The sequence below is a fragment of the Haliotis rufescens genome, unplaced genomic scaffold (genome assembly GCF_023055435.1).
Source record: "Haliotis rufescens isolate VD_foot unplaced genomic scaffold, xgHalRufe1.0.p SCAF_7, whole genome shotgun sequence".
NCBI classification, from domain to species: domain Eukaryota; kingdom Metazoa; phylum Mollusca; class Gastropoda; order Lepetellida; family Haliotidae; genus Haliotis; species Haliotis rufescens.
In genome coordinates this window covers 15,944,580-15,963,500 of record NW_025964361.1, presented here as the reverse complement: position 1 = coordinate 15,963,500, position 18,921 = coordinate 15,944,580, and the positions used below count along the sequence as shown (strand labels likewise).

General features: G+C 43.4%; 2 protein-coding genes across 2 annotated transcripts in view; both read right to left on the bottom strand.

Annotated features, from left to right (window-relative positions):
• Positions 1-1,199: 1,199 nt before the first annotated feature.
• On the bottom strand, positions 1,200-6,886 carry LOC124114993 (polypeptide N-acetylgalactosaminyltransferase 4-like). The gene is made up of 3 exons (XM_046475764.2): positions 6,716-6,886; positions 3,591-4,265; positions 1,200-3,165 (listed from the first exon to the last, which is right to left on the bottom strand). Exons 1-3 carry the CDS (start codon positions 6,871-6,873, stop codon positions 2,238-2,240), a joined length of 1,761 nt encoding a protein of 586 aa, XP_046331720.2. The 5' UTR covers positions 6,874-6,886; the 3' UTR covers positions 1,200-2,237.
• Positions 6,887-13,260: 6,374 nt separating this feature from the next.
• Positions 13,261-18,921, bottom strand: part of LOC124115019 (sister chromatid cohesion protein PDS5 homolog B-like) — a 64,642-nt gene continuing 58,981 nt past the window's right edge. The window contains exons 33-35 of the mRNA XM_046475805.2: positions 16,002-16,145; positions 15,010-15,154; positions 13,261-14,294 (exon numbers count right to left, since the gene is read on the bottom strand). Coding sequence (XP_046331761.1) covers positions 14,262-14,294; positions 15,010-15,154; positions 16,002-16,145 — 322 coding nt within the window. The 3' untranslated portion in view covers positions 13,261-14,261. The remainder of the gene's footprint in view (positions 14,295-15,009; positions 15,155-16,001; positions 16,146-18,921) is intronic.

Below are 18,921 nucleotides of genomic sequence, written 5' to 3'. Positions count from 1 at the left end.
TTAGTGCCCTGGAAGATCTGTTGTTTAGTGCCCTGGAAGATGTGGGGATTAGTGCCCTGGAAGATGTGTGGCTTAGTGTCCTTGAAGATGTGTGGCCTAGTGTCCTTGAAGATATGCGGCTTTGTGCCCTGGAAGATGCATGGAATAGTTGCCTGGAAGATATGTTGTTTAGTGCCCTGGAAGATGTGTGGCCTAGTTCCCTGGAAGATGGGTGGCTTAGTGTCCTTGAAGATGTGTGGCTTAGTGCCCTTGAAGATCTGTTGTTTAGTGCCCTGGAAGACTGGTGGCTTGGTGACCTGGAAGATGTGTGGCTTAGTGCCCTGGAAGATGGGTGGATTAGTGCCCTGGAAGATGTGTGTGTGGCGGCTTGGTGCCCTGGAAGGTGTAGGGATTAGTGCCCTGGAAGATGTGTGCATTAGTGCCCTGGAATGTGTATGGATTAGTGCCCTGGAAGATTTGTGGATAAGTGCCCTGGAAGATGTGTGGCTTAGTGACCAGGAAGATATGTGGCTTAGTGTCCTTGAAGATGTGTGGATTAGTGCCCTGGAAGATATGTTTGTTTAGTGCCCTTGAAGATGTGTGGATTAGTGCCCTGGAGGATGTGTGGATTAGTGCCCTGGAAGATCTGTTGTTTAGTGCCCTTGAAGATGTGTGGATTAGTGCCCTGGAAGATGTGTGGATTAGTGCCCTGGAAGATGTGTGGCTTAGTGCCCTGGAAGATGGGTGGCTTAGTGCCCTGGAAGATGTGTGTCTTCGTGCCCTGGAATATGTTGTTTAGTGCTTAGGGCTTAGTGTGTGTGCTTAGTGTGTGCTTAGTGTGTGTGTGCTTAGTGTGTGTGTGCTTAGTGTGTGTGTGCTTAGTGTGCTTAGTGTGCTTAGTGTGCTTAGTGTGTGTGTGTGTGTGTGTGTGTGTGTGTGTGTGTGTGTGTGTGTGTGTAGGCAACGTTTATGCATCCTTGTATGCATATCAAAATAACACTGAGAAACAAATACCTGGTAGATATAGATTAGATTCTTAACATTAACTGTATACATATACTTGAATCAAATTGTATCTTTGTTTTTATATCAATTTACCAAAAAATATATCCTCCAGATGCAATAATGTGTATCGCTTATATCTCTATATGTTTTGATGGTGACACGACCTAATCCCCCAAAGGGTGAAGTAACGCCTTCAGCCATGAAAGGTCCAGCAGCTACTAAATTGTTTTGATCTGGAGCCAACAAATTTGGATACGGGTCAAGTTATTTTCATATTTTATGAGTGTTTCATTCATTTAACGCATTCTCCCATTCATTCTCAACCCACATGGGTCGGCCGTGTGTCTCTTGGAAGTGCAAGGGTCCGCTGGTCGTGCGTTCGACTCGCTCGATGCGCCTTGATTATGCTACTTGGCCTGTCTATACTCATGGTCTTGGGCTGCGGTTTACGTCATGATCAACGACGTCCGTTCCTTTCGGCTTCGTTCCAACATTTAGATGGTAGTCTATTATTTCGATTTCAAGTTATCTTCTTCATTTAAATGCCGTGATTATATATGTGTCCCATTTTGGTGCCTTGTGGCTTCTGGGAAGATGGTGCTTAAACAGTTTGCATTATTCACAAACTAATTCAGGCCACATTATGCTTTTGCAAAACCTCAAACGTGTCGGTTCAATTTTGAGGTTTCAGAGAACTAAATGTTATATTTTTCCAATTCAAAAATAAAAGACACTTGTTTATTATACTTGCATGATTACCCCCACTTTGTTCCTATACATCGTTTCAACTTGCAAGACCTTGTGATTTCGGAAAACACTTCGAATCTTCACGATGGGAACTATTTTCATTCCGCTCATTCATTACGCCGAACATCAGTATTCACATAACCTGTACACAAACAGAATATGTCGGCAGTTTCCATGTTTGCCACATCATTTGATTGATTCATCTGCATCCACTACATCCCCATCACACCTGGCCTTCACGACATCCGGACTTCCCACGGCAGAAAGCTGGAAGATTGCTAATTGGAGCACATGTTATCATAAATGTATTATTGAACTATTGGGATGGGGATTTGTCGGCCACAGAAGAGCAATATGGTCAGGATATCTGGAGTTAAGGTGGCCCCGTGTTTTGGTGTTTTTTTTAATTTTTAGCTTCAAGCAAAATGTTAAAACCACTTGGACTTAACCAAGCTTGACTAACAGAAAAAATATACACCTCATTAACAATAAAGAACAGAAAAGTATCAGTACTTGAAATGATACATAAATGACCATTTTTGTTCCGCCATGTTCGATCCACATGTTTGCAGCTGGACCATGTCGGACCCCACCCCGGGGGCTGCCTGCACTAATGTGGCGCACAGAGGCCCCAACTGACCATTGTAAATAAGTGCCCCCTCACTGTTTGTCGTCCAGTTGGGCATAGCTAGGTCTCCTTCCACATACGGACAATGAGTGAGGGTAAGTAAAAAGCTGTTTTGGTCGAAGCCCACACACTTATCCTTGTGTTTAAACCTACCCCATCTATCAACAGAAAATGTGTTCTCTTTAACAACGACAACAAACGACATACAAGTTGACGTGAGGCCTAAGCGTCCGGTATCAGCCACATACAGACAGTGTTTGGTCAAGGAGCTGGCCACCTCGCCATACTGTACATCGTCTTCTGATGGCACAGGTTGTTCTGGGAGGACAGTCTTCAGGAACCAAGAGAAACTCTTGCTCTTCCTTTGCCACCTCAGTCTTCGTCTTTCCTCAATGGACTCCCATTCAGCTTTGGAGAACTCAGGTTCAGGATCTTGCCAAGCTCTGATAGCCGCCCTCGTCAACTCTTTGTAATCATCCATCCAGACTTCAGCGACCCGTAAGTTGTTCTTGGCCACCACGTAATTCCTTTCCGCAGAACCGAAATTGATCTTTGTATCTTTGAAGATGTGTCCCACTTTGGAGCAGGGTATGAGCTCCACCCTGCCCCCGGTCATCCACACGTTGAAGGACATCTCAAAATGTTCTCCTCCCCAGATAGCAAGACCGGAATCAAAGCGTCCCAGAGCCTCGAAGTAGGACTTTGTTATTACAATAGAACCGCCTTGTAGAACAGGGAATGGGACTGGGGCAAAGTCGCTCCTCTTGAACTGGTTTAGATATTGCGGCAGAGGAAACCATAAGTAACTGCGATGGAAGACACCAAACAGTAAGGTATGACAAGAACAAGTCCACAACTGTGATCGAATGCGACGCATAAACATAGCTCGGAATGACGTATCAAATATAATAAATATATCAACATTAAATTACAGACTGCGGTAAACACGTAGAGTGTGCCGTTAGTATAACTGTATTGTACTGCAAGACTAACAGACGACTGTTTTTATTGGTTCTTAGTAGTTTGCCTTGGATTCCCACAATAATGTCATTTTATCACCAGATAAGACAAGAAGTGCCAGCAACATCTATTTCAAATGGTCATATATATCAACGTTATCAATATAAATCACAATTGCTGGACAGATTACTGATTGTTTGCTCATTACATTTCACATACATTACGTGTACAACGTTATGAAAAGCTTGTATACATTGCTAAAACTTCTTACCTCATATCCCAGCCAAATCCACCTCTATGGTCTATAGTCTGGCCAGTGTCAATGTCGAATGTGTCCGACAATATGGGCGGTATTTCTGATTGAAGCACCAGCTCCTCCTCCTCCCCGAGGCGGTGAAGTAGTGGCTCCACCCAGCCGTGGTTCACTTCCATGTGGGCGTCCAGAAATACCAGCACCTCTCCCCGGGCAACGTCAGCCCCAAATAACCGGCTCCGTATCAAACCTTCACGCTGCTTGTTGCGAAGCAGTTTAATTCTAGGATCAAGAAGACTGAAGTAATCCTGCAAGTCCTGACCCAGGTAGCTGAAGGTACTCATGTCGTCCACCAGCAGGACCTCCAGCAGCACTTGCGGGGGGGTCCGGGTCAGCAGGGCATGCACGTGACGCACTAGGGGGGTGAGAGCCTCGTTGTAAAACGGGGAGATGACGGATATTGTTGGAAAGGACGTGTAGTTAAACGTCCTGTCAAGACACTCTTTGGGTCTCGCGTCTTTGATATCTCGTGAGACTGGTATCTCGTCACTCCTAGTTAAATTATAACCATAATGGTCATCATCGGGTCGAATGTGGGATTTCATTATCTGATCCAACATATGTTCCAAGCGCAATGCTTTGTCGGGGGCAATGTCATACTTCTTGTAGGTGTCACTTCGTATCTTCCTGGATCTGTGAACGGAAGTAAATTTAGTGTGAACACGGATAGCTGCATAGTGATGATGATCTGAGGGACCTTATACCACGGGGGCACAACTGGGCACTATCACAAATTAAATACTTAACAATAATCCAAACTCCACAACATGACTGGCCAGTCCACTGGAACTTTCGGCCAGTCAAAGACCCATTGTATCTGCGTTACAATGGTATTAACTGGCTAAAACCTTCAAGAGAGGTAGGCATAGATCGTTGGAATCTCATAACTTTGGACGTAATACCTCTGGAGACTACTAATCTCATTAAAATCAGATAGGAGATCGCGTTAGTTGAGCTTTTAAATTAGCGATGATTCTAAAGTCTATGTACGACTGTGTGAAGCTGAACGAACTATGACGAAAGTAGAAAGTATAGCGACGCCATAATATTGCTATGGATACAGTCGAAGGAACATTTGTGTTCTCTGTTGGCTTTCACTTGTACAAATCAAGATTTCCAAATTAAAGAGATAAAAAATAAAGCCGAATTGTTTTAGAAAGCCTGCAGATAATTGGCTGAAGACCCGACGAAGTGTTGTCTTTAGATTCGCTTAGGGTTCACCCGTCTCAACCATGTGTGGAGTTGTCGGAAGATCTACAAGCAGATGTTTCTGATCAGAGTAACAGATGTTAATTGGGAGACAACGAGGGGTGGCAGAACAGTTCGCACCCTACTTACCAATAATACGCTCACCGCCAAAAGAAACGCGAACTATAGAAACATATGGAGAAGTATGTAAGATAAGAAGAGATGTTCCCAATGTGAACCAATGCATGACATATCTAACAATCAGTCGAGTGTTACCACAGTGTATTTATTCTTATCACTATATGCTGCACGTGATTTCCAAACTTCACACGCAAATCCAGAACGAGACAAATGGTGCATCTCGAGTCATGAATCTATGACGTCAGATGTGATGCGTTCATGAGCGTCGGTTCACAGAACATAACAGTATGTTCGTTTGTGCATCGAATTAATCTTGAATATGACTAATGTTTCATATATTAACCAACTTGTATGGTATTCGCGTTTCTCTTGCCGGTGAGTGTATATACATTTAACATGCTTAAACGCTTCATTTGAACCAAATACACACCCAGGTTGCATGTTTCTGCAGGCAACAAAATGACGGTGTATTCTCTGTTGATGATAATTTGACAACATTGTCTACTGCACTGTCATCAAGTATCTCCAATAGGTGGGCCACGGTGTCCAGGGGAAGAGAGAGTCTTGATGATGAACCAGGATCAGGACAACCTTCAATTGTGTGATTATGGGTGACTCAACACACGTCACGTAGCCAACACGGTCGGCATCTCTCATGTGATGGATGAAGTGGGCATGACAAAGCTTTCAGCCCCCTGGGATCAGGAACGCTCCAGGTTAACCATCTCACGTGAGAATTTGAAGCAGACCCAGCTGATGTTGTCAAGCGATTTGTAAGCATGGTTGAGTTTTCGGTTCACCATTAGCAGCAAGAGACAAAACAATAGCTGAAGCAGTGAAAATGTCTGACGTCTCTTCCGAAGAAGGCAAAGTTTTCTTGGATTCCAAAGGACTCCTACTGATGTACTACCTCCCGGAAGGCCACACAACTAATGACCAATATTATGCTAATCTGCTTATGCAACTGCGTGAGAACATCACAGCTAAAAGTGGTGGAAAACTCACTTAAGGAGTGTTGTACCTCCAGGACAATGCACCTGTGCACAAGTCTGTGGTCGCCATGGCTGCACCGCAATACTGTGGATTAGAACTCTTTAAACATCCTTTGCATCCACCAACTGTGGCACCGTTAGATTTCCACCTCTGTCCAAACTTGAAGAAAGAGCCGTCTGGCAAGCATTATGCAGATGAGGATGCCATTTCTGTTGTGGATGACTGTATACACCACAAGGAGGAAGACATCTGCATCTGTCTGATGCAGGCACTCATGCATCATTGGTAGAAGTGTGTGGACTTCGGGGTGGGTTAGGCCGTAGTTAACTTTTCTTCACAAGTATCACTTGTTCCCAACTTGTATTTTCATGATTCAAATAAAACTGTTTTCTATAAAAACAAATCCACCCGGCTGGGTACGGCACGGAATAAGCAACAATCTCAATCAACGCGGTTCCTCACAGTCGGACACAGTTTACAGCCACCTCTCGTACATAGAAAGAAATAGCATGACTTAGTGTTGCTTGTGTATAAACAGAGCTGTGCCTACTTCAGACGCTCGTTTCATGTTGAATAGAAAACGTGCAGTGGCTCAAGAAATACCTTTGATTATAATTATAGTTGTTTTAAAACAATATCATCATGCATTGGGTTTCACTGTTGTCTGGAAACAGAGGTAAGGACCTCAATATCGATACGACTGTCATAATATCCATCCTTCAAAACTCACTTTAAGAAACGGGCCAATGAATTGAACTCACCCTGTCTTGACCGCGAGACCTCTACAGACCTCTGCACATCTTGCCGGCTCGGGCTCATCTTTGTCAACAATCACATACAGAATACCCGCCATGAACATACCAGCTACACAAAGCTGCCATGTCAGAGCCGTGTTTCCATCACTCTTCTTCTTCTTCATGGTGAATAAAGGTGTCACAGTGGTGGTGTCGGCATTTGATAGCGCCATGCTGAGCCTGGCCCACCGGGTGAAGGCAACAATGTTATGTTTTGACTCAAGACAACATCCGTTGTGAACGATCAATTCGTGGGGTTTGAGGGGTTTGTTACGTGTGGTGTGAAAACATAACACACTGCCAGCTTCATTTGTTTTCAGTATGGCAAGCTGATGTTTATGTCCACATGTCAAAACGGAAGATACACGATTGTATCGATATTAACTGAACACGTGTAATAAATCTATCTTCGCCTTTTTTCATCACTGATGTATGATGATGATTTTGCTCAGATTTACTTAGTTATTTCAAACAAGAGAATTTGATGAAGTTATTAGGATATCTGATTTGACCAAGTTTGTGAAATTAGGGGATCGTTCAGAAAACGTACAATTTTCTGTGCAACAACTTCTGGTTTATTGCAGTTAGCGGCAAGTAGCACACAACTTATGAACTAGATGAACAGTGACGATAAGATAAGTCCTGCCATGTGTTATTCTGACCCTGATACTGAAACTAGTAGATCCACTTTGACAGTGCTACTGAAATCAGTGGATCCACTTTGACCCTGATCCTGAAACCAGTAAATCCACTTTGACAGTGCTACTGAAATCAGTGGGTCCACTTTGACAGTGCTACTGAAACCAGTAAATCCACTTTGACAGTGCTACTGAAACCAGTAAATCCACTTTGACAGTGCTACTGAAATCAGTAAATCCACTTTGACAGTGCTACTAAAACCAGTAAATCCACTTTGACAGTGCTACTGAAACCAGTAAATCCACTTTGACAGTGCTACTGAAACCAGTAAATCCACTTTGACAGTGCTACTGAAATCAGTAAATCCACTTTGACAGTGCTACTGAAACCAGTAAATCCACTTTGACAGTGCTACTGAAATCAGTGGATACACTTTGACAGTGCTACTAAAACCAGTAAATCCACTTTGACAGTGATACTAAAACCAGTAAATCCACTTTGACAGTGCTACTGAAACCAGTAAATCCACTTTGACAGTGCTACTGAAATCAGTAAATCCACTTTGACAGTGCTACTAAAACCAGTAAATCCACTTTGACAGTGCTACTGAAACCAGTAAATCCACTTTGACAGTGCTACTGAAACCAGTAAATCCACTTTGACAGTGCTACTGAAACCAGTAAATCCACTTTGACAGTGCTACTGAAATCAGTAAATCCACTTTGACAGTGCTACTAAAACCAGTAAATCCACTTTGACAGTGCTACTGAAATCAGTGGATACACTTTGACAGTGCTACTAAAACCAGTAAATCCACTTTGACAGTGCTACTGAAACCAGTAAATCCACTTTGACAGTGCTACTGAAATCAGTAAATCCACTTTGACAGTGCTACTAAAACCAGTAAATCCACTTTGACAGTGCTACTGAAACCAGTAAATCCACTTTGACAGTGCTACTGAAACCAGTAAATCCACTTTGACAGTGCTACTGAAATCAGTAAATCCACTTTGACAGTGCTACTGAAACCAGTAAATCCACTTTGACAGTGCTACTGAAATCAGTGGATACACTTTGACAGTGCTACTAAAACCAGTAAATCCACTTTGACAGTGATACTAAAACCAGTAAATCCACTTTGACAGTGCTACTGAAACCAGTAAATCCACTTTGACAGTGCTACTGAAATCAGTAAATCCACTTTGACAGTGCTACTAAAACCAGTAAATCCACTTTGACAGTGCTACTGAAACCAGTAAATCCACTTTGACAGTGCTACTGAAACCAGTAAATCCACTTTGACAGTGCTACTGAAACCAGTAAATCCACTTTGACAGTGCTACTGAAATCAGTAAATCCACTTTGACAGTGCTACTAAAACCAGTAAATCCACTTTGACAGTGCTACTGAAATCAGTGGATACACTTTGACAGTGCTACTAAAACCAGTAAATCCACTTTGACAGTGCTACTGAAACCAGTAAATCCACTTTGACAGTGCTACTGAAATCAGTAAATCCACTTTGACAGTGCTACTAAAACCAGTAAATCCACTTTGACAGTGCTACTGAAACCAGTAAATCCACTTTGACAGTGCTACTGAAACCAGTAAATCCACTTTGACAGTGCTACTGAAACCAGTAAATCCACTTTGACAGTGCTACTGAAATCAGTAAATCCACTTTGACAGTGCTACTAAAACCAGTAAATCCACTTTGACAGTGCTACTAAAACCAGTAAATCCACTTTGACAGTGCTACTGAAACCAGTAAATCCACTTTGACAGTGCTACTGAAATCAGTGGATACACTTTGACAGTGCTACTGAAACCAGTAAATCCACTTTGACAGTGCTACTGAAACCAGTAAATCCACTTTGACAGTGCTACTGAAATCAGTGGGTACACTTTGACAGTGCTACTGAAATCATAGGGTACACTTTGACACTGCTACTGAAATCAGTGGGTACACTTTGACAGTGCTAATGAAACCAGTAAATCCACTTTGACAGTGCTAATGAAATCAGTGGATACACTTTGACAGTGCTACTGAAATCAGTGGGTACACTTTGACAGTGCTACTGAAATCAGTGGGTACACTTTGACAGTGCTACTGAAATCAGTGGATACACTTTGACAGTGCTAATGAAACCAGTAAATCCACTTTGACAGTGCTAATGAAATCAGTGGATACACTTTGACAGTGCTACTGAAATCAGTGGGTACACTTTGACACTGCTACTGAAATCAGTGGATCCACTTTGACACTGACACTGAAATCAGTGGATACACATTGACAGTGCTACTAAAACCAGTAAATCCACTTTGACAGTGCTAATGAAATCAGTGGATACACTTTGACAGTGCTACTGAAATCAGTGGGTACACTTTGACAGTGCTACTGAAATCAGTGGGTACACTTTGACACTGCTACTGAAATCAGTGGATACACTTTGACAGTGCTAATGAAACCAGTAAATCCACTTTGACAGTGCTAATGAAATCAGTGGATACACTTTGACAGTGCTACTGAAATCAGTGGGTACACTTTGACACTGCTACTGAAATCAGTGGATCCACTTTGACACTGACACTGAAATCAGTGGATACACATTGACAGTGCTACTAAAACCAGTAAATCCACTTTGACAGTGCTAATGAAATCAGTGGATACACTTTGACAGTGCTACTAAAACCAGTAAATCCACTTTGACAGTGCTAATGAAATCAGTGGATACACTTTGACAGTGCTAATGAAACCAGTAAATCCACTTTGACAGTGCTAATGAAATCAGTGGATACACTTTGACAGTGCTACTGAAATCAGTGGATCCACTTTGGCACTGCTACTGAAATCATTGGATACACTTTGACAGTGCTACTAAAATCAGTGGATCCACTTTGACAGTGATACTGAAATAAGTGGATCCACTTTGACAGTGCTACTGAAATAAGTGGATCCACTTTGACAGTGCTACTGAAATCAGTGGATACACTTTGACAGTGCTACTGAAATCAGTGGATACACTTTGACAGTGCTACTGAAATCAGTGGATACAATTTGACACTGCTACTGAAATCAGTCGATCCACTTTGACAGTGCTACTGAAATCAGTCGATCCACTTTGACAGTGCTACTGAAATCAGTGGATACACTTTGACACTTCTCCTGATGCCTCTGATGAAGAGATCCGGTAAGTAAACTGTCATGCAGATCTCGGTCCATTGGAGGATTTGAAAAGCATTTTCACCGCCAACTCGTTGTCAACAGATTATTTCCAAGTATTTTCATGTTTCTTATCAAGGTGCTCACTTGATTTGATGGACCCGTTTTATCACAATATAGATCTTGATTATCGATCAGATCGTCTTGACTGGGCGCGCTGTTTTGTTTGAAACAAACAAATGTAAGTGATACGAGAGGTGGAATCTGATAGGAGAGGCTTAAAGGAACATAACTCGTAATAACCATTGGTGGTGCTACGATCGAGCCCAAGAATTTAAGCCTAGTTCGGCAAGGATGGAAACTGGACTTTTAAAGTCAGCTAACTCCTTGCCTCGGGTCATTAGATTGAACTTGGATATACCACTTAAAACAAATTCGGACCTTGTAAACATTTCCGTGAACGTGATTTTAGCAAAATCAAACAATAGTGAGCATCGTTATTAATTCAACAAGCATGAGTGAGTGAGTATGTTTTACGCCGCTTTTAGCAATATTCCAGCGATATCACGGCGGGGGACACCAGAAATGGGCTTCACACATTGTACCAATGTCGGGAATCGAACCCGGGTCTTCAGCGTGATGAGCGAACGCTTTAACCACTAGGCTACCCGACCGCCCCTCAACAAGCATGAAATACTCACATCCCCCGCTAATATGACATGTCGGGTGTGTGCAATGCATTAGCTCCTGTGAACTATGTTCACTGGGCATTTTTGTAAAGAAATATGGTACGTTTTTCAAGATCTGCTCCGGAAACGAGGACTACCGCCATTTGCAGTCTAAATCAAAGTCGTTGCCATGGAAACTCGAAAGATATTTTTTTTAAAAATCCCAAACTATCAAAAGGCACCAGTTCACCACTAGATCTATCTATGTGCTAAGTTTGGTGAAGAAATATGGTACGGTTTTCAAGATCTGCTCCGGAAACGAGGACTACCGCCATTTGCAGTCTAAATCAAAGTCGTTGCCATGGAAACTCGAAAAATATATTTTTTTTAAATCCCAAACTATCAAAAGGCACCAGTTCACCACTAGATCTATCTATGTGCCAAGTTTGGTGAAGAAATATGGTACGGTTTTCAAGATTTGCTCCGGAAACGAGGACTACCGCCATTTTCAGTCTAAATCAAAGTCGTTGCTATGGAAACTCGAAAAATAATTTTTTTTAAAATCCCAAACTATCAAAAGGCACCAGTTCACCACTAGATCTATCTATGTGCCAAGTTTGGTGAAGAAATATGGTACGGTTTTCAAGATCTGCTCCGAATCTATCAAATGAGATTTATGCCTAATATACACACTGAAAAATACATGGTTTACATTAATAAGTCGAAGTGAATGTTATGGTAGGGTACTGACGTATATTCAAATAAAAGGCAAATATTCGTTGTCTTTTCAACAGTGGGATCGACAAGATTGCCCTGGGCTTCTGAAGGTGTTTTGTGCTGACTGGGGTTGGAAAAAAAGAGCAGTGATACATATCGAAAATTGCTGAAAGATTATTGAAAACCACATCGTGTGAAGCAGACATAAGGGGCCCCGTCTGCCTGTTACCCCCAGGTTAAAGTCCACGTATAACTAGTATTCCTTCTCTCACTCTGTAGCCCATTTCAAATCGCGATGAGGTAACGAAAGGTGAGTAATGTCTCTATTTAGCTCTGTGCCGCCTGTATCGACGCCATGGGAATCACACCCGATATTGACATTGTTACTTGTGTTACTCCTCTTTTAGGGCGTGTCAAGCTCTTCTGTTGCCAGGTATGGGCTTTGTCAATGATTTTATAAAACATTGATCAGAGGGATGACTAAATGTTATGTTAATTTCAAAAACACAACATTTACACCACTTTATATAAAGCACAGTTACTTTTTTCCGTTCGTATACATTGGTCAGTGTTTACAGCTGGTTCTGGGTTTTATAGTTTCCTCAGTGTTATAGATTTGAGAGTAAGAAACAAAGGTTTGGTAATGTTAGCCCAGGCAGCCTGTGGTTCTGGGTGATGCGGTACTTAGTCATCCAACTGGTCCCAAAGCTGTTCTATTGCTTTCAAATCTGGAGCACAGAGCCACTTCAGGATTTCATCACAATGGCACTGGGCTGTTAATATGCCTTGCTCTTGCATGGCACCTCTGACGTTGCAGTTGACCATGTCAAAACAACACCTCTGACAGGCGGCCATCTGGCACCTGCCTCACCCACGTGTCCTCCCTGCTTGCTCATATATCTTCCACATTCCTGGTATTGCTCCTGTTATGGGGGATGCTGCTTGCTACAAATGATGAAGTGGTCCTGGGCAGCTGTCCTACCATGCTATTTATATGAATACCAAAGTTTTAAGATGGTGCTCTGCAATACATTAAATACCCTGACTGTCAGACAAGTGTTGTTTAGTTGTGTTAGAGTTCATTGTCTGGCATGACTTGGCAGTTGAACAGCTGACACTGTTTAGTAACAGAACTACTCCCACTTCATTAGGCCTACTGGTTGCACAGTTGAACAGTTCCACATTATAGCATCCACCATGTACTACATGACAGACAACAACGTTTCGTGAATTTGTACTGGTTACAGTCATCTCTCTATGACACAGGGAGGCGACGGAATGCTGCAGCCACACCATAACACTTCAATGACAACCACACTCTTGTATAAAGAACACATTTTAATCAATTTTCCACAATTACATTTCAATTCTCAAAATAAATGATAGTATTTAACAAACTGTTTTCACAACCGCAGACTCAACAGTGTCTGCCCAAGGTACTGTACACATCCAGACGTCTCCGCTACCCTCACCCTACATTTGGGCTCAGTGTCAGCAGAAGTGGAATTCTTCAAAACAATTGATCCCATTTACAAAACAATTGGTGATGTGACAAATCATAAAATAATGTACTATTCACAGTGGTACTGACGTGATGAAACAGGGGTGAACAACTCAACTCGGTAACAACTTTGTGTTAACATAGAATCAACTTAAGATGGCCCACTTCATATAGAGCCAGCATACAGGAAACTTCCAACTGAGTGTCTGGTTTTCAAGTGTATCACAATGATGAGTTATTGACTTTGCATAAATCAAACATATGGCTTGTTCAGGTGACCTATAATCCAGATTCATGAATTGATGAAATAAACAAGCTATTTGTTTTGTATTGCTATTTCATGATAAAACACAGCATAAATAAACAGTGGAACAGGGAGTCATTGAGAAGCCAGGTCTAGCAGGTTGGTCTATTTAAAGTAAAATATTTCACTAAGAAATAAAATGCATAAAACTTCATTTGAAACTAGAACAGTAAATGGTTCCATTGAAAATAGTCCACAATATTCCATGTGCAGACATAAATCAGTTATAGCTTTCAGAAAGTACTTTAAGTTTAGCTACAGAAACAATCTGCCTTTGGCATAAGAAGTGAAGTTATTCAAAGGAGAACATATCCATAACTTGTAAATGTAAGTGTTAAATGGTCACCTGTTGAGTAACAGGTATCTTAGAGTTAGTTTTCATCATGGCAGGTCTGAACAAGGAACAAATGTTGCTTGTTGCCAGACCGGCTGATTTGTGTATGCACCCATGCTGCTAAGCTGGCTGCTTTGGTGGCTCGCAGGACAGAAGAACAAAGCTTTACTCCCAGGCACTTGCACACCTATTTCTTCCTGGATCGTGTTTTTCTTCGAACCTGTCAAAGTAAAAAATATATGTCACTTCTCATGAAGAAGAGTTGGTGACAAAGAGACCACTGGCTGGCACCAGTAACAGTCAGCACCTCGTTCTGACACTATACATAGCAGACCTAGATGGTGGAAGCTATCCCATCCGTGGCATGTATATTTATGGTAGATCTTACTACAGCATGTCCACAAATGTACCTGATACGTAAGATGTTAGATATTGTAGAAATATCCCCACCCCAGTGATTGGGAAGAAATTTTCTTCATGCGCTTATGGCCCCATGTTTACAAATTTTAAGGACCATTTTTCGCAAGTATGGACCATTCATTTTATGGGCCATAGATAATTGTTTTCCCCACAAACACACATCTGCAGGTCATCAGGAGCAGCACACCCCCAGGTGAGGGCCACCCTTGGTCAGTACAAGGCTCTTGTTCCCCCCCTATCAAACTTTTTCAAGGCTTTACTAGACATAAAGCCAGTTGTAATGTTGATCCATCTCGTAAGTAAACAAAGCTGTGAAATTATATCAATAAATTTATCAATAAACATTTTAAGGGGAGGTTTGTTTCTATTACAATTCAAACTACAATTCCAGAACTTTGTTGGAGAAATAATTGACTAGGTACACTTCATTAAACATGGTTAAATCTCAGCAGCCTTTATGTGTGTTTGCAAGCAGTGGTAGATCTCCAGGACACCAGTATTGTGAGGCTGCTTACCCCTCCTTCAGCATCCTCTCCTGCCCCGACTGACTGGACGGCCCTGGTGAGTGCTGCAACCCTCCGCGGAGGCGACGACGGGGAGTCCGTCTCTGCTGTGTCCTCTCCATCAGATGTGCCATTGGACATCGCCTTTGCTCGCCGCCTACAATTGTATGTGACAGTTTCATCAACTGACACACTGCTGTGTCCCTACATTACAATGCTGACTAAATGGCAGTGTTCAAGGTTCCTATACATAACAATTACATTAGAATTTAGGGACATTAGTTCTCCTTGCTGATTGAACAAGATTCTAAATAAGTAATAATCTTCGTTCCAAAGTATCGGTGTGATGGTACACATGAAGACATCCCATGAAGGTGGCCCATGCACCCTATGGTGCCAAGTACACATGAAGACGTCCGAAGGTGGCCCATGCACCCTATGGTACCAAGTACACATGAAGACGTCCGAAGGTGGCCCATGCACCCTATGGTACCAAGTACACATGAAGACGTCCGAAGGTGGCCCATGCACCCTATGGTGCCAAGTACACATGAAGACGTCCGAAGGTGGCCCATGCACCCTATGGTGCCAAGTACACATGAAGACGTCCGAAGGTGGCCCATGCACCCTATGGCACCAAGTACACATGAAGACATCCGAAGGTGGCCCATGCACCCTATGGCACCAAGTACACATGAAGACGTCCGAAGGTGGCCCATGCACCCTATGGCACCAAGTACACATGAAGACGTCCGAAGGTGGCCCATGCACCCTATGGCACCAAGTACACATGAAGACATCCGAAGGTGGCCCATGCACCCTATGGCACCAAGTACACATGAAGACGTCCGAAGGTGGCCCATGCACCCTATGGTACCAAGCATGAAATAAGCAAAACACAAAAACCAACAAAACAGCAATCTGAGAGACCAGCTGTGTCCTCCATTCATTCTTCCCAATTCAAGCACTGTTTTCACATGGAAGTTCCTGCTAAGGGTACTCACACATTCCTCACATTGGTCTTCTTCACCAGAGTTTCTTGTTTTTTGGTTTGCAGGGTCTTCTGTGGTTCTGCACTGGGTGTGGGTGAGGGAACGATCTCCTGGTCACTGTCAGTGGTCTTTATGTTGCTGCGCGTCAGACGGGACCTGTGACAAAACAAGTATCAATCACCAGTTTTCAACATCTGAGACTGAATGACATCAAAACACAAATCAGAGTGGGGATGAAATGATGAGGGAGGGTGGGGATGAAATGACGGGGGCGGTGGGGGGATGGGAATGAAATGACAGGGGCGCTATGTCACGGTTACTTGCAAGTATACACACATTATTCTTTTATAGTTTCTGGGATGTTTTTGAAGGGGAATTACCCCTACCTCCATTCGAAAAGAACCCATTTGTTCAGACGAGTCCCTTGACCCAACCTCGGTCGTATGCATACTGATGTCAAATCCAAAACAGGAAGTGCTGTAAACCATATAATCCACACAAACCTTACTGCGGTAAGATTCGCTGATGACAGGTAGAAATCTACTTTGTTTACAGAACTCGGTAAAGAAAATCAGCATCGGTCAATCCTAATTTATGTGTCATAAAAGTTTAACAAAGAACAACAAACATTTTGCGTATGCCATATTTACTAAATTTGTAAGCGTGCGCCATTACGATCCGCCATAAATTAACTACCGCGATAATATAGCGTACCAACCTACACAGTCACTTGATCTCATGGATGACTGTTACCACGTTCTGAAGTATATATACCCTTGATGTGCCTGGCTACTTTTAGTGTGACACGACGTCGTGATGTTTTCTACCAATTATCAAGCTAAAAGAATTACGAATGTATCCGAGCGGCTTAATATGCGGCAGCTGATTGGCTGAAGCAAACCTACAGACCATAGCGAACATTAATACATGCAAAATCGAAAAAAGATTTAGGTAAAAAAAACGGTTTAGGTATTTGTCATAAGAAGGGAGTTTGATTTAGCAAACGGAAGTTTTAATCAACATGCTTCGCTGTCTTGTTTGGCAACAAGTACCTTTACGCAAAGATGTACGGCTTTGATTTCAGTAACAGTGGCCATTTGATATGAAATTACGAAATTAATAATGGTCCTGTCACTGCGTCCACGAGACCCACACATGTTACGCAGGTGCGTTCAAACTCATATATGTGCCTCCAAGACGCAAAAACGCGCTCTTCAGCCAACACTGATTAAGTGATAGGGGACAGTGGGGATAAAATGACGGGGGCGGTAGAGGGTGGGGATGAAATGATTGGGATCTCCCAGGGATATTCTACAGAAAGTCCCTTTTGTCCCAGACATCTTCTACAGAAAGTCCACGGAGGGATGGTGGGAATGAAATGAGGAGGGGGAGGGATGAAATGATGGGTGACGGTGGGGATGAAATGATGGGGAAGGTGGGGGGAGAGGATGAAATGACAGGACGGTGGGGATGAAGTGATGGGGGAGGGTGGATGTAAATGATGAGGGATGGTGGGAATGAAATAACGGGGGCAGTGGGGGGGTGAGGATGAAATGATTGGGGAGGGTAGATATGAATGATCAGGGACGGTGGGAACAAAATTGGGGGGAGTGGGGGGCAGCCAGGGAGGAAAGAGAGAGGATGGGGGATGAAATGATGGGGGATGGAGGGGGGTGAGGATGAAATGACATGGGACAGTGGGGATGAAGTGATGGGAGAGGGTGGATATAGATGATGAGGGAGAAGGTGGATGAAACGACGGGACATCAAGGATTAAATTACGGGGGATGTCGGGGATGAAATGACGGGGGATGTCGGGGATGAAATGACGGGGATATTATAGATGAAATGACGGGGGATGGTGGGGATGAAATGACGGGGATATTGAGGATGAAATGACGGGGGATGGTGGGGATGAAGTGACGGGGGATATCGGGGATGAAATGACGGGATATCGAGGATGAAATGACGGGGGATGGTGGGTTTGAAATGATGGGGGATGGTGGGGATGAAATGACGGGGCATGTCGGGGATGAAATGACGGGGGATGTCGGGAATGAAATGACGGGGGATGTCGGGAATGAAATGATGGGGGATGGTGGGTATGAAATGACGGGGGATGGTGGGCTTGAAATGACAGGGGATATCGGGGATGAAATGACAGGGGATGGTGGGGATGAAATGATGGGGGATGTCGGGGATGAAATGACGGGGATGAAATGATGGGGGATATAGGGGATGAAATGACGGGGGATGTCGGGGATGAAATGACGGGACGGTGGGGATGAAATAACGGGGGATGGTGGGGATGAAATGACAGAAGATATTGAGGACTGAAATGACGGGGGATGTCGGGGATGAAATGACGGGGGATGTCGGGGATTAAATGATGGGGGATGGTGGGGATGAAATGACGGGGCATGTCGGGGATGAAATGACAGGGGATTTCGAGGATGAAATGACGGGGGATGGTGGGTATGAAATGACAGAAGATATTGAGGATGAAATGACGGGGGATGTCGGGGATGAAATGACGGGGGATGTCGGGGATTAAATGATGGGGGATGGTGGGGATGAAATGACGGGGCATGTCGGGGATGAAATGACAGGGGATATCGAGGATGAAATGACGGGGGATGGTGGGTATGAAATGACAGAAGATATTGAGGACTGAAATGACGGGGGATGTCGGGGATGAAATGACGGGGGATGTCGGGGATTAAATGATGGGGGATGGTGGGGATGAAATGACGGGGCATGTCGGGGATGAAATGACGGGGGTTGTCCCAGAAATATTCTACAGAAAGTCCCTTCTGTCCCAGGCATATTCTAAAGAAAGTGCCTCTATCCCATCCATAGTCTACAGAAAGTTCCTCTGTCCCAGGCATATTCTACAGAAAGTCCCAGGGTCCCAGGGATGATTCTACAGAAA

What these genes read in the sequence shown, in the direction of transcription:
- LOC124114993 (XM_046475764.2), bottom strand. Translation starts at nt 6,873, where the DNA reads ATGAAGAAGAAGAAGAGTGATGGAAACACGGCTCTGACATGGCAGCTT. An exon ending in GGTCTCGCGGTCAAGACAGG is followed by an intron (nt 4,266 to 6,715) that starts GTGAGTTCAATT and finishes TTCCGTTCACAG; the next exon opens with ATCCAGGAAGATACGAAGTG. An exon ending in GGATTTGGCTGGGATATGAG is followed by an intron (nt 3,166 to 3,590) that starts GTAAGAAGTTTT and finishes CTTCCATCGCAG; the next exon opens with TTACTTATGGTTTCCTCTGC.